Below are 14,665 nucleotides of genomic sequence, written 5' to 3' on the forward strand. Positions count from 1 at the left end.
CTCCATCCTCTTTTTCTTTCTCTGACCTCCCGCCTCTGAAATCCTCAGTCACTATGGTGCTTGTGTGTACCTCCATTATTCAGGTTGTTTTGTTGTGTTGTGATGACTTTGGGGGAAGGGGCACTGTGCCACACAATCTCTTCCTCTTTTAGCCAGCTGTGTAAATTTTGTCAACCTCTGTCTCTCTGACTTCCTGCCTTTCTCTTATAATGACCCATATGATTACCTTGGGCTCACCTGAATGATTGAGATAATCTTTCCCATTTTAAAACCTTAACTTAATCACATTTTCTAAGTCCCTTTTCCCATGCAAGGTAATATATTCACAGGTTCTGGGGATTAAGACATGGATATCTTTCGGGGACCATTATTCTGACTACTACAGCATCTATTAATAACATGGAAAAGACCTAATATAAATCCTCCCCTTTTTTCAGGGCTCTGACTTGGGTTCCCTCGTCTCTAATGAGAGCCCCCTCTGCTAACTCCCTGAAACAGGTCCTGTCTGTGGCTTAGGCTCAGACTTCCTGCTGAGAACACCTGCCATCTTGTTTGGTGCTGACAAGCCTGTGAGCTTGGAGCTTATCACATCTCAGTCTCATTTTAGACATGAGGAGGCTGAGGTCCAGAGAGAGAGGACTTTACTAAGGGCCCATTGCAGGGTCCTTAATGCCACCTTCAGGAAGTTGAAATCTGGCCACCAGAACATAATGCAGACCCACAGAGAGACCGATGGGCAGCACAGAAGAGACTGGAGGCTGAACTGGAACACGAGGGCTGTGACAGGTCCCTGTGGCTTCAGGAATATGGAGACACTGCTGAGTACAACATTCCCTACTTAGCTCTTATGATATTCAGAATCGACTTTTCTAGGCAGCAAATTTCCTGGTGTGGCTGCAGAGACATGTTGACACTTTCATCTTCCCAAAGCCGGTAGGAACCAGCTGCTAGGGAAGTTTAATCTGATTTTTAAAATCACAACAAAGACTATGGGAGGTTAAATCAGAATTGCAGGCATAGTCTGCTTTTGTAATTTGCAAAAGAGTGAACCAGCCATCCTGATCAGCTCTTCTAGGGGCATGCACATTTTGGGCCCACCACTGCCTTCCTGCCACCCAAATTGGCGTGGGAGGAAAAGAAGTAACCCATAAGCCATTTGCACATTCACTCATTCAGTAAACATGTGTGCCTATTATGTGCCAGGCACTGTCATAACAGGGCAAATAAACAGCTACAATACAAAATAAATGATATAAAGGGATGAAGAAAGTGCTGTGGGAACACAGGAAGGGAGCTACTACCTCTGCCTGGGAAAGCTATTTTAGGCTTCACGAAAAGGGGCCATTTGTACTGGGTGTTGGCAATTGAGTTAAGAGGTTTTCAGGTTAGTGTTGGGGAAGATCTTTACAAGAGAAAGATGTGTGCAAAATCACGATTGCTTTCAAGGACCCATACTCTGGTAGGCTCTGCAGGGATTGGTGAGACAGTATCCCTCCTTCGAAGGAGAGGGTGGTGCTCGGGTGTGAAGAGAGGTATAACGTACATAAATAGTGACGATGCTGCAAATATTAATGATGCCTTGAAAGAGGTACAGAAAGTTTTGAGAGTTCAGAGAGGGAGTGCTCCTTCTAAACTTGAGAGCATCAGAGAGGGCTCCATGGAGGAGGCGGCTTTATGGTAATGATAATAACATCCTTAGAGGCAGGGCTCTCTGTCTCTTTCATTCCCTCTGTGGTCCAGGCTGACCTCAGTTTTTGACTCTGCAGCTGCGTGCTGAGATCCCTGCATTGATTTACTTGAAGCAGCCCAGCATGTGATCAGGGGCACAGCCTTTGGATGGAGCAACCTGTGCTCCAAAACCACTTCTGCTGCCGTCACCTAGTTCAAGCCCCATTATTTCCCTGTACTCCACTTTCCTCTTTCTAAAATAAGGGTAATTTTAGTAACAACTGCTTTGTGTTGTTGAGAGAATAATATGAGATAATGCTTAGCCTAGTGGCTGGTACATAGTAAATGATCCTTAGTTGGTAGCCTTGCTCTTATTAACTCTGTTACTCTCAAGGATTGATTTGTGGCAACTGAAAGTCTGAATGTGATCTGAGCTGATTCTGCATCCTTTTTAGGAGTTGAGGAACATCCACCTGAATGCTTTCTCTGACTCTCAAACTGAGTGGTGTTGATGGCTGACTGCTTTGTCAGATCCCTGCCCTAATGAAACAAGCAGTTTAGTTGGGAAGAGAAAACAATTCAGAAGACCATTAAGTGCTAAAATGTGTGTTGCTGATATTTTTTCATCAGGACTTTTCTTTATTTAATGAGCACAATACTATTTTGGTTTTCCTCCCCTAACCACACAGCTCCTTGTATAATTTTTAATTGTATAGCTGTAGGAAAGAAGTAGCCAAGACATTTGCTGCACATGCTTGAACTGTTGGGTCAGCAGCTTTGTGTTACTGCCCTAACTCGGGGAGAAGTTATTTGTGTCTTACAGGGGTATGTAGCTATATATTTTGTTTGTTTTTATTTGTTTTAGTCACTGAATCATGTCTGACTGTTTGCAACCCCATGGGCCTCCTTCCAGTCTTCTCTGTCCGTGGGGTTTTTCAGGCAAGAATACTGGAGTGGGTTGCCATTTCCTTCTCCAGGGGATCTTCCCAACCCAGGGATCAAACCTGCATTGGCAGGCAGATTCTTTACCACTGAGCCGCAGCTATGTATTTTACAAATTGTGAAACACTGGGAATTAGTGATGTGGACAGCTTGATGTGGTCTTTAAACAACTCTCTGCAGTATTCTTTTCTGTTACCATAAATCGTATTTAAGTGCTTGCTCTCTTTTGCTTTTCAGTTGTATCAATACAATTGGTAACCCTCAACATTTTAATATTAATAAAATAAACTGTGGTGCTGAGTGTATGCAGTGGCATGCAGGGAAGGGAGAGTTCAGTACAGAAAGTGGGTAAGAAAGACCTCTGGGAGGAAGGTGGGGGGCATTGCAGGGTATGGCAAGAGGGGAGGGTGTAATAGAGATAGTCCAAGCAAGAGGCGGCTCTCATAAGCGGAAATGAGGGCAGATATGAAGAGATAGGGTCAGTTGCCATGTGCTTTGTAGGATGTTCTGTGAGGTGACTGAAATCCTCCCACATCTCCCAGTCACAGCTCTTGCCTCTGCTCCACCTCCCACTTGCTGTATCCTTTCCAGCCACAACAAACTTCTATGCGTTTGTTCGTTTATTTACTCATTCATTCATTCAGCAATATTTACATTGTGTGCACCAAGCATTGTTTCAGGTGCTACAGACACAGCAGTGAAAGTAAGAAATGGAATCCCCTTTCCCACATTCCCCTAGATTTAAGGAGGGAGACTGGCAATAAATAAATATGCAGTATGTTCTGTGATGGTAAGTACTCCAGAGGAATATGCAGCGGTAAGGGGGATAGGCTAGGATAGGTGGGCTGTTTATAAATTTAATCAAGGTGGTCAGGGTGAACTTCACTGAACAGGGCATTTTTCAGTAAAATTCTAAAGGAGGTATAGGGTATTTGGAGGAAGAGGATCCCAGGCAGAAGGGAAGGCAAGTGCAGAAGCCCCGAGGCAGGGGTATGCTTGGCACATTCCAGGGATAGTAGAAGGCCAGTGGTACTGGAGCGGGAGAGTGGTCAGAGATGAAGCTGGAGTTAGTGGGAGGGTTAGATTGTGTTGGGCCTTGGAGGCCTTATAAGTCTTTGGGTTTTTTTTTTTTTTTTTTAACCCAAAAGGTGTAATTGTTATACAAAAACCTGTACATATTTAATGTCTATAATTTGATGGGTTTGGACACATGCAAATACCTCTGAAACCATCAGCACAATCAAGATAGTAGACTTATTCAAATCCAAAGTTTCCTTGTGCACTCTTACTCCCTCCTTTTTTTTTCAATAGTAAGAGCAGTTAACATAAGGTTTGCCCTCTTAAAAATTTTTAAATACTACAGTTCTGCTCACTTACAGGTATTATGTTTTACAGCAGATCTCTAGAACTTGTACCTTGTATAACTGAAACATTATAGCAAATTCATCAAGTCCTCCTTTCCTCTCCCCTCAGCCCCTGGAAACCACTGTTCTATTTTCTGCTTTTATTTGACTATTTTAGATATCTCATATAAATAGAATTGTGCAGTAATGTTATTGGCTTATTTCACTTAGGATAATGTCTTCCAGATTCATCATCCATGTTGTTACAAATGGCAAAATCTCCTTTTTTAAGGCTGAATAATATTCCACTGTATGTTTATACCACTTTCTCTTCATCTGTCTAAATCAATGGACGTTTGGGTTGTTTCCATATCTTGGTTAATGTGAATAATGCTGCAGTAAACATGGGATTCAGATATTAGTTGCTTAGTCGTATCTGACTCTTTTTGACCCCATGGACTGTAGCCTGGCCCAGCTCCTCTGTCCATGCAATTCTCCAGGCAAGAATACTGGAGTGGGTAGCCATTCCCTTCTCCAGGGGGTCTTCCCAACTTAGGGATCAAACTGGGGTCTCCTGCATTGCAGGCAGGTTCTTTATTGTCTGAGCCACCAGAGAAGCTGAGAAGATTCTCGAGAGTCCCTTGGACAACAAGGAGATCAAACCAGTCAGTCGTAGAGGAAATTAACACTGAATACTCGTTGAAAGGACTGATGCTGAAGCTGAAGCTCCAATACTTTGATCACCTGATGTGAACAGCTGACTCATTGGAAATGACCTTAATGCTGGGAAAGAATGAGAGCAGAAGGAGAAGAGGGAAACAGAGGATGAGATGGTTGAATGGTATCACTGATTCAATGGACATGAACTTGGGCAAACTCGAGGAGACAGTGAGGGACAGGGAGTCCTGGCGTGCTACAGTCCATGGGGTCACAGAGAGTCAGACATGACTTAGCAATTTAACAACAACAAAAAACATGGAATTGCAGATATCTCTTTGAGGTTCTTATTTCAATTCTTTTGGGTACACACCCAGAAGTAGAATTTCTGGATCATATGGTAGCTCTGTCAAAGGACTTGAATAGACATTTTTCCAAAGACACATACGAAAGGTCCAACAAGTATATGAAAAAATGCTCAGCAGCACTAGGAACTGCAAATCAATACCAGGAAATATATTCTCATACATGTTAGGGTGCCTATTATAAAGTTAAAAAGATATGAAGTGTTGCCAAAGACTTGGAGCCCTTGTACACAAGGAGCCCTTGTTGGAACAGCAATGGAAAGCAATATGGAGTTTCCTCAGAAAAATCTTTGAAGGCTTTGGGTTTTACTCTGGATGAGATGGGAGAATTTTGGGCAGTGGAATTATATGATCTGACTTATATTTTTTAAAATAAACTTTAGTTTTTGATAATTTTAGACTTATAGAAAATTTCCAGCGATAGAACAGAGAGTTCCCATATATCCTTCACCCAGTTTCCCTATACAACCATGGTGCATTTGCGAAAACTAAGTTAAAATTGATACAGTATTAGTAGCTAAATAGACTTTAATTGAATTTCACTCGTTTTTCAACTAATGGTCTTTTATTGCTTCGGGATCCAATCCATGCTGCACTTAATAACTTTTAAAAATTGAGATATAATTCTTATATCATAAAATTCACCTTTTTAAGGTTTACAGTTCAGTGATTTTGTATTCACAAAATTGTTCAACCATCACTACTAATTCCAGAATATTTTAGTGTCTTGCACTTTAATATTTAACAGGATTGCTCTGAGGCAGGGTATGTCTGTTTCAAGAATAAATTATAAACCAACAACAGGCAGAAGTGGGAAGATTGGTTAGGAGTTGTAATAATCCAGGCTGGGAATGACTGTGGTTTGAAGGAGAGGGGTAGGAGTAGTGGTAGTGAAAGTGGTCAGCGATGGTAGTCAGAGTGTGTACAGTTTGAAAATATTGTTGACAGGGTCTCTTGTTAAATTGGATGTGGGAGAGAAGGAAGGAGAGGAGTCAGGGATGATCCCAAGTGTTTGGACTGAGCAGCTGGAAGGTTAATGATGCCTCTGACTCAGATCTGGAAGACTTCGGGGACATCAGGATTTGGGGAGACAATTGGGTACTGAGTTTTGGTTATGTTAAATTTGAGATGCCTGTTAGATAACCAAGTGGAGATATAGAAAAGGCTGTTGGATAAATGAATCTGCCAGTCAGGCCAGAGGCCCTGCCTGGAGATATAAATTAGCAAGTTATTAGCATAGAGAAGGTATTTAAAACCATGAAGCCAAATAAGATATAAAGGAAAGGTATGAAGATAGAAGAATAGGAACATTCTAAAGAGTAAAGACCAGAGATATTCCAACATGAAGATGTTGGGAAGATAAGAATCACAAAGGATACTGAAAAAGAACAACTGAAAAGGGAAAATGTGGGGTCTTTGCAGCCAAACAGAATTTTTTGAGGGAGAAGAGAGAAGCTGTGTCCAGTGCTGCTGCTCAGTCTGTATGAGGACTGAGGATTGACCACTGGATCTAGCAGCAGGAATTTTATTGGTAACCTTGACGCTAGCTGTTTTGGTGGAGTAGTGGCGATGCGAGCCTGCTAAGAGTAAGAGAAGAGAAACTAGAGAGACCAGGCGTACATAACACTTTTAAGGATTTTGGGTAGCTGAAGATGAAGGGGGATGTTAGTCAGAAAATGTTTCTGATTTTTGTTTTCTAAGATGAGAGAAGTGGCATCATGTTTGTGTGCTGGTGGAACAATGCAATAGAGATCAACAAATCAAGCAACCAACAAAGAAAGAAAACAAAACTGACATTGTGGGAGACAGAGGAGAGCTTCTAGGACAGTGTCCTTGAGTTGATGAGAGAGAATGGGATGACAAACACAGTGAGTCCTTGCTAGGAGCACAGACTGTGCGTCCATATTAACATGGCAGAGCTGGAAGGAATGGGCACAGGTGCAGCTAGGGGCTGGGTTCCCAGGTGGCGTTAGTGGTAGAGTACCCACCTGCCGATACAGGAGACATAAAGTGATGCAGATTCGATCAGGATCCTCCCTAAGTCAGGAAGATCCCCTGGAGGAGGGTATGACAATTCACTCCAGTATTCTTGCCTGGAGAATCTCATGGACAGAGGAGCCTGGCAGGCTATAGACATAGCATCGCAGAGTCAGATACGACTGAAGTGACTTAACACACACACACACGCAGCTAGGGGCTACATGTGCTCGTGGGAATTCTCTTGGATAATTTTTTGGTGGAGTAGGAAGCAAGGTTGTCAGCTGAGAGTTTCAAGAACAGAGATTCTTCACAGAGATTCAAGAACAGAGAAGGTCGTCTCAGAAGGTGGGAGAGGGAATAGACTAGGGAAATGTAATTTGATTGCTGATTAGCATTAAGGCTCCACTTGAAATTAGTGATCATAAATTTAAATTCATGAATTCAGAGCATAGTTGTGTGTTTTCTCCGACCATGTTTTACTCTGTGGATGGAGTCATAGAAGAGGCAGAGAGTTGGCTCTAATGAAAGTATTGTTTTGCTGAATGGGTATGACGAAGGAATAGAGGACTAGCGGAGCCTGAGGTGTATGTGGGAAGCCAGAGTCATAACAGGCCCTAGAATTCAAGCTGGGCAGAGGAGGTGATGATGTAAAGGCAGTGAAAAGATGGTAGAGGTTGAAGACTTGCAGCTGGGAATCTAGAAGGAATGAGCTAGAAAGATCATAGCTATCTGAGAATAGGAGGTTGAAATTCCTATTGGTACCAACAAGGTGCAGGGCATAATTGTGAGTGGCTGAGGCAGGGATGGAGATCAGCATGATGACAGAAGAGGAACTTGAGGGAAGATGTGGGAAGGCTCACTTCTGTGGCTATGAAATCACCAAGAATTATGGAGAGAGTAACATGAAGCAAGAACTGCTCACTGGTCAGCAGAGGGATGAGTGGGTGGCATAATCTCATAATGTGAGACCCAAAGCTGGAGGGCATATTGTTTTTTGAAGGAGGGAAAGAGAATGATCTGCAGGCAGGGGTGGAAAGCAATAACATGTGTCCTACTTTCTGGCCCAGAGATTCAGAGGTGGTGAGAGAGGAGCAGCCATCAATTTGGGAGAAGCCATGCCCTCAAGGAGAATCAGCTTTAAATCACAGCAGGAAGGTGAGGAAAACATCCAGACCAGAGGTGGAGGAAAATGAGATTTTTCTGATGACCAACTGTGGGTTTCAGAAGGCCCAGGGAAAGCCTTCAAGGGGGAGAGGAGAAAATAGGGTTAGAAAGGATGATATACACAGCTGTATGGGAATCAAAGCCCAGTAATTAGGGATGGCCTGGAAGACTGGGGCTTCTTGCCATGACTGACATGAATAGAGGAATAAAGGCTACAGACAGTGGTTGTGTGGGGGCCACAGGGGAGGGATATGGGTCTTGCTTCCTCTTAATCCCTGGTTTTAGAGGCCCGGAGGCTGGAGGATTTTGCTTTCTTACTCAGAAGGCCTCCCTCTCCATTTCACACATCAATAGTTATTGTGGCGATAAACAGCAACCACCGTTTATGTAAAATATCTTCACCTGCAAAATGGGGCTAATAATACCTCCGGCAGGGTCGATGTGAGCTGACAATGGCACTGCCTAATGGCCAGCACTGTGCTCAGCGCTTTTAGCAACTCATGTTGTTCTCACAGCAATCCTGTGACTAGGTAGGTATTGTTAGTATCCCTGTTTTATAGATAAGTAAACTGAGGTCCAGATTTCCCCAGTGGCTCAGCAGTAAAGAATCCACCTGCAATGCAAGAGACACAGGTTCGATCCCTGGATTGGGAAGATACCCTGGAGAAGGAAATGGCAACTCATTCCAGTATTCTTGCCTGGAAAATCCCATGCATAGAGGAGCCTGACAGGCTATAGTCCATGGGGTCTTTAAGAGTCGGACATGACTTAGTAACTAAACAAGAACAACAAAACTGAGGTCCAGAGAAGTTAGGTAGCTTACTTAAGTTTACTAAAATAGTAAGTGGTAGAGTCCAGATTTTTTTAAGATTTTAATTTTGATGTGGAGTATTTTTATAGTCTTTATTGACGTCGCTACAATATTGTTTCTGTTTTATGTTTTGGTTTTTTGGCCCCAAGGCATGTGGGATCTTAGCTCCCCCATCAGGGATTGAACCCACACCTCCTGCATTGGAAAGCGAAGTCCCAACCACTGGAACCAGGAAGTCTCTAGACTCCAGATTTTAATCCAGGATTTTCTGACTTTAGGGGCTTCCCGGGTGGTGGTAATGGTGAAGAACCTGCCTGCCAATGTAGGACACGTAAGAGATCAGGGTTTGATCCCTGGATCGGGAAGAGCCCCTGGAGGCAGGCATGGCAATCCACTCCAGTATTCTTGCCTGGAGATCCCACAGACAGAGGAGCCTGGCAGGCTACAGTGCATAGGGTTGCACAGAGTCGGACATGACTGAAGCGACTTAGCACGCGTGTACATTGGGCTTCAAAACCCATGTATGATGCCCTGTACCCCACCCTCCTTGTTATATCATTACATATGTAACGACTTGGGTGCTCAGAAAGCACTCAATAGATGGTGAAAATATTGTTGAGTTATAATTTATTGAGCAACAACTATAGATTGTATAGGTACTTTACATGCCTTTAAAAGAAAATCATCACAATGATGGAGCACAGAACAGATGACAAAACTACCAGACTCAGAAGTTAAGAGACTTGAACAAATATCATCAAAATTAGTAAATGGCACAATAGGGGCTCAGAACTTGTGCTCTTTTTACAGCCGACTGCCTTCACCACTCTTCCCGTTGCCCTGTGATAACCCAAGGACTCAAAGGTGGTTGAGAGTCAGTGTCATAGCTGAAAATTGGAGCTGCGTCTCCAAGGAAACACTCTCAGAAAGGGATGGGTTATCTGTTTCAAACTATCCCCCGTTAGCTTTCCAGCTTCTCTCCCCTTCTACCAGCCCTGTCTCTCTCCACCCTCTACGGCTTCACAGGTGATTCTAATGGGCATCACTGATAAACAGGTATGTAATTAAGTGGTTCAGCACTTAATGCAGTGCTCGGTGAGGAGCACATTCTGGCAGTATGAGAGGATGGGTGGGGGCTTCGTTAGTTGTGGTAGAGGTAGAGTGAAAACATGGCCCCAGCAGTGTGACAAATCACGATGTCTCTGAACCTCTGTTTCCTCAGCTGTAAAATGGGAATGACATTAACAGCTACTTTAGTAGTGCAGCAAATGAGAAAATAAAAGGAAAGGACTTAGCATGGTGCCTGTAACATATTAGGTGGTCAGTAAATTTGTCCACAGTCACTCAGAGAATGGTGGAGCAGGATAAGTTCATGAGTGCTCTAGTGTGCTGTACTGTGTGACTAGTCTTGGTTGCTGCCATTTTTAAGATTGGAGCCATGGTGTGTACAGGGTGGAGTTCATCAGCAGAGAAATCAGATGTGAGCTGTGGACCTTTTACTCCCGTTTTCAATGGGGGCTGGAGAGAGCACCAGTGCTCTGCCCCTGAAGATGCCTGGATGCCTTCAAAGGCAGGACATTCTCCTTGCTTGCTGGGGTCTTGCCTGATGGGTTGCTAAGGGCAGGGGAGGTGTCAGGGAGGCCACTCAACTGAGGATTTATCATTCCTTCCTTCTGCAGACTCCCCCTTCCCCCATATCATGGCCCAACACCACTGCCCCACACCTTGGGTTGCCAGGTGACAGCTGGAAACTCTTATCCTCTCTCTACGCCTGTGCTTCTCACCTTCCTCTGTGAAGTCTGTCGACTCTGTGTTAATGACGCAGAGACTTTGAGCTCAGGCCCAGGGGGTGATGGGGAGGAAGATGATGGGGGGGTCAAGCCCAAGGGGGTGTCTATGCTCCCTCTCTTGAGCATCCCAACCACTGCCCCCAGCTTAAAACTGAGGGTCCCCCTATATTCTCAGTTCTGGTCCTACTCATCCAGTTGTTCATAAAAACTATCAGTTCTATCCTCCAAATTTCTCTTGTATGCATCCCCTCCTCAGTTCTGTCCCCTAAATATTAACCAGGGCAATCTGAGCCTGGCTGTCCCTCTGCCCCTTTCCTACCTCAGATTCTTGTTCTCTTCTCCTTAGACTGTATCTGGAGCCTGAATGGATCTCCCTGCCCTCAGCCTTGCTTCCTTCACATGCTCTCTGATCACTGTCACTGCACGGCTTTAAACCAGGGAGGGCTGCCCATCCATACCCAGGAAACTGCTTTGCCTGGCATTCCAGGCCCTTCCTTACCTTCCCAGTTCCATCTTCAGTCACTCACCCTTCAGTCAGTCCACACTGCACCCTTGTGTTCTCCAAACTGCCAATCCAAACATAGGATGTGCTTTAAAAAACCCCAAAGTTTATTTTTTTGGATAGTTTTAGATTTGCAGAAAATTTGCAAACAGTATTGCAGAGTTCCCATTTACCCCATCCCCAGTTTCTCCTTTTATTACCTTATTACACTAGTATGGTACATTTGTGCTAGTTAACCAATATTGATATCTTACTATGAACTGACATCCACGATTTATTCATATCCCCTTTCTGTTCCAGGATCCCATCCAGGATGCCATATTACACTTAATTGTCATGTCTCCTTAGGCTCCTCTTGGCTGTGAGAGTTAGGATGCAATTTTTTGCTACTTCCTTCCCCTTCTCCAGAGATGACTTCTCCTCCCCATTTCCCACCAGCAAACTTCCATTTGACTTAAAGACTCAGTTCAAGTCTAAGCTCCTCTGAGACTCTTTTCCTGATCCACCTCTCCCTGAGCCTGGGTTTAGGGCCCCTCCTTTAGTTCTCATACTTACCAGCTATATTGCATGTATCTGGAACTTGTCTGTCTTCCTCTCACATTGCAAGTTCCCTGAGGGCAAGGGCCAAGTCTGATATAGATCCACAGTTTCATCACACAGCACAGGGCGTGCCGAGGAGTAGGCATTCAGTAGAAGTTGTTAAAATGAAATTGAGTTCTCAGGTTGTACTTTATACCTCTCAAAGTCAAGGCCAGCATTCTCTGTGCACCTCACATGCCCGACCCTTCCCTTGGCCCCAGATTAAGTTTTACCTCCCCCCAGGGAACCTCCTCTGCACAGTTCTGCCCATCAGTGGCTGGGAGGCCTGGGCTTTCTCTTGGGTTGGCCTCTCTGGAATGGACATGCTGCTTTCTTACTTGCTGTCCTCTTGTTGCCCTCTGGACACTAATCCGGTCAGATCATCTGGTATATCTGATCTCATTTGGTCCTGAGAGGTCTTGTCATCCTCATTATATACATGAGGACACTGAGGCCCAGAGAAGTAAAGCATTTATGCTTTATCAGAGGTCCCATAGCTGGATTACGTGAGACTCGAACCTGAGCTTGACTCACCTCCAAGCCGGGGCTCTTCCCACTGGACCACACGATTTCTGCGTATACATATTGAGACCTAACCACAGCAACAGTTAAGTGCTGCCGTGAACCATTCCAGGACACCCCAGCCTGTTCTGCAGGGACAATACTAATAGGGCTCCAGGTTGAACCCACAGTGCCATAAACTGGCTGAAGCTTTCAGTTTTCTCTGCTGGGACCTGGGGAGGAAGAGATAAGGGAAATAAGAGAGAAGAGAAAGAGTGATTGGAGAAAATCAGAGGTGATTCTAAGGTTGGACTTTGTGTCCAGGCTCCCATGAGATGCCATTTTGTGGGGAGAGAAAATGTTCTCTCTGGCTACTGTCCTCCCCCACTGCTGTGTTGCTGTGTTAACTGATTGAGCCCAAGGCTGGCCTGGAAATTTACCACCAGCAGAGGCATAATTAGACCTTTAATTTCCTTCCAGGGAAGTTTGCTCAGGCAGTTAGCATCCCTGCTTTCTTGGATTCCTCCCTCTTCACACTTTCCTACAGCTCCAGCTCTCCAGGAATCCAAGGCCTGTCCTGCATATGACACCAGGGCAAGAACCACAGATTATAAGAGCAAACTGTCAATTAAATGATTGTGACTAATGTTTATTCAGAACTTTACAGCTGCCCAAGCACTATCACAACATTCATCTCATTTTATCGTCCCAACAACACCAAAGAAAGGATATTCGCTTTGCAGCTAACTAGTTGGCTCTGACTTAGATCTGGTTCAAGGTCAGGTGCCAGGAAGTGGCAGAACTGGAATTTGAACTCAGAACCCACTCATTAATACTTACTGTGTTTAATTAAATGAAGTATAAATGCTGAAGGACACTAAAATTAATGGGATGATGAGAATGAGGATTTTAAGTGGCTTCTTGGAGGAGGTGGTTCACCCACGCTCCTGAGATGGAAACTAAAATGTTGCCAAGGTATATAATTAAATATATATACTTACTCCCAAAGGGATTTTTAAAAACTTTTTATTTATTTATTTGGCCTTGTTGGGTCTTAATTGCAGCATGTGGGATCTTCATTGAAGCATGCAGCATTTGGGATCTTTAGTTGTGGCAGGCGAACTTTTAGTTGCAGCAAATGGGATCTAGTTCCCTGACGAGGGACCAAACCCAGTCCCCCTTCACTGGGAGCATGAAGTCTTAGCCACTGGACCACCAGGGAAGCCCCTCCCAAAGGGATTTAAATGGCAGAGAAAGATCAGACAGAATGAAGAACTTAGTCTTTCATCTTTTCTATGCTGCTCCAAATTACTTTCCAGCAATTCAGTTAATCCTATAAAACAAAAAGCAAAGCAAAAAAAAAAAAAAAGAAGAAGAACTAGAAGAGTTTGTAGTCTGGTGGAGGAGACAGTCACCTTGGCAATTCATACATGATTTCATTAGAGAGAGGGTGGAAAAGGGCTTAGGAAGGCTGTGAGGTCAGATTGTCTGATTCAGATTTTTATCTAGCTATATGACCTAAGGCAAGTATTTAACCTCAAGAACTTCATCTGTAAAATGGTTGTGATAATAGAACTGCTCTCAAAAAGTTGTAAGAATTAGCATAGTACCTGGCATACTCTTATTCTCAACAAATGGCAATCAGTCATCACTTCTGCCAGTGGGTATTGGAGAAAATGAATTGGGAAGGAAGCATTTGAACTGAATTCTGATTGGTAAGTGGTGACAAGTTCAGCAGGGCAGGGGATCAGGCTGTTCCAGTCAGAAGGACCAGTGTGAGAAAAGCAAGGAGACTTTGAAGAGCACAATTTTGGGACCTGGGGAACAGCCTAGGGTGGTTAGAACCTGAGGAGAAAGAATGTAAGAGATAGCATGAGCTTAAGGCAGTGAAACTGTTAGATTAAAAAAATCAGGAATAAGTGTAACATTTTAGTATTCTGGAAGTCACTCTAGCACAGGGGTTAAACTCCTACCTCCAATATTTGTTAGTTTGGGCAATTACTAACACATGTTGTGCCTCAGTTTCTTTCCTACCTGCCTCAAAGAGCTGATTGTGAGGGTTGATGAATAATGCAAGAAAAAAAATGCTTGTCACACTGCCTAACACTTAGTAGGTATTCAGTTCATGCTAGCAATTATTATTACTCTTGCTATTGTTATTACTACTACTATTGCTATTTACAGAGCTAGAAGGGGCCCTAAAAATCATCTAAAGATGGAAAACCCAAGGCCCAGAGTGTGGGGGGTGGGGTGGGGAAGCTGGTATTCATAAACCCACAAAGCAAGTTAGTGGTAGAATTGAATCATACCCAGGCCTCCTGACTCCCAGCCTGCACCATGTGGCTCCCTTATTGTCAGGCTGC

General features: G+C 43.9%; 1 protein-coding gene across 6 annotated transcripts in view; it reads left to right on the forward strand.

Annotated features, from left to right (window-relative positions):
* Positions 1 to 14,665, forward strand: part of RAB3B (RAB3B, member RAS oncogene family) — a 69,826-nt gene that overhangs the window by 17,790 nt on the left and 37,371 nt on the right. The window contains exons 1-2 of one of the 6 annotated variants that reach the window (XM_055585905.1): positions 1,730 to 2,493; positions 8,023 to 8,110. The exons of 3 other annotated variants lie outside the window; for them this stretch is intronic. In XM_055585905.1, the coding sequence (XP_055441880.1) occupies positions 2,420 to 2,493; positions 8,023 to 8,110 (162 nt within the window). In that variant the 5' untranslated portion in view covers positions 1,730 to 2,419. Of the gene's footprint in view, positions 1 to 1,729; positions 2,494 to 5,641; positions 6,074 to 7,631; positions 7,918 to 8,022; positions 8,111 to 14,665 lie in introns of those variants that run through there. 2 more of the 6 variants (XM_055585906.1, XM_055585907.1) reach the window with 2 other exon arrangements.

The sequence above is a fragment of the Bubalus kerabau genome, chromosome 6 (genome assembly GCF_029407905.1).
Source record: "Bubalus kerabau isolate K-KA32 ecotype Philippines breed swamp buffalo chromosome 6, PCC_UOA_SB_1v2, whole genome shotgun sequence".
NCBI classification, from domain to species: Eukaryota; Metazoa; Chordata; class Mammalia; order Artiodactyla; family Bovidae; genus Bubalus; species Bubalus kerabau.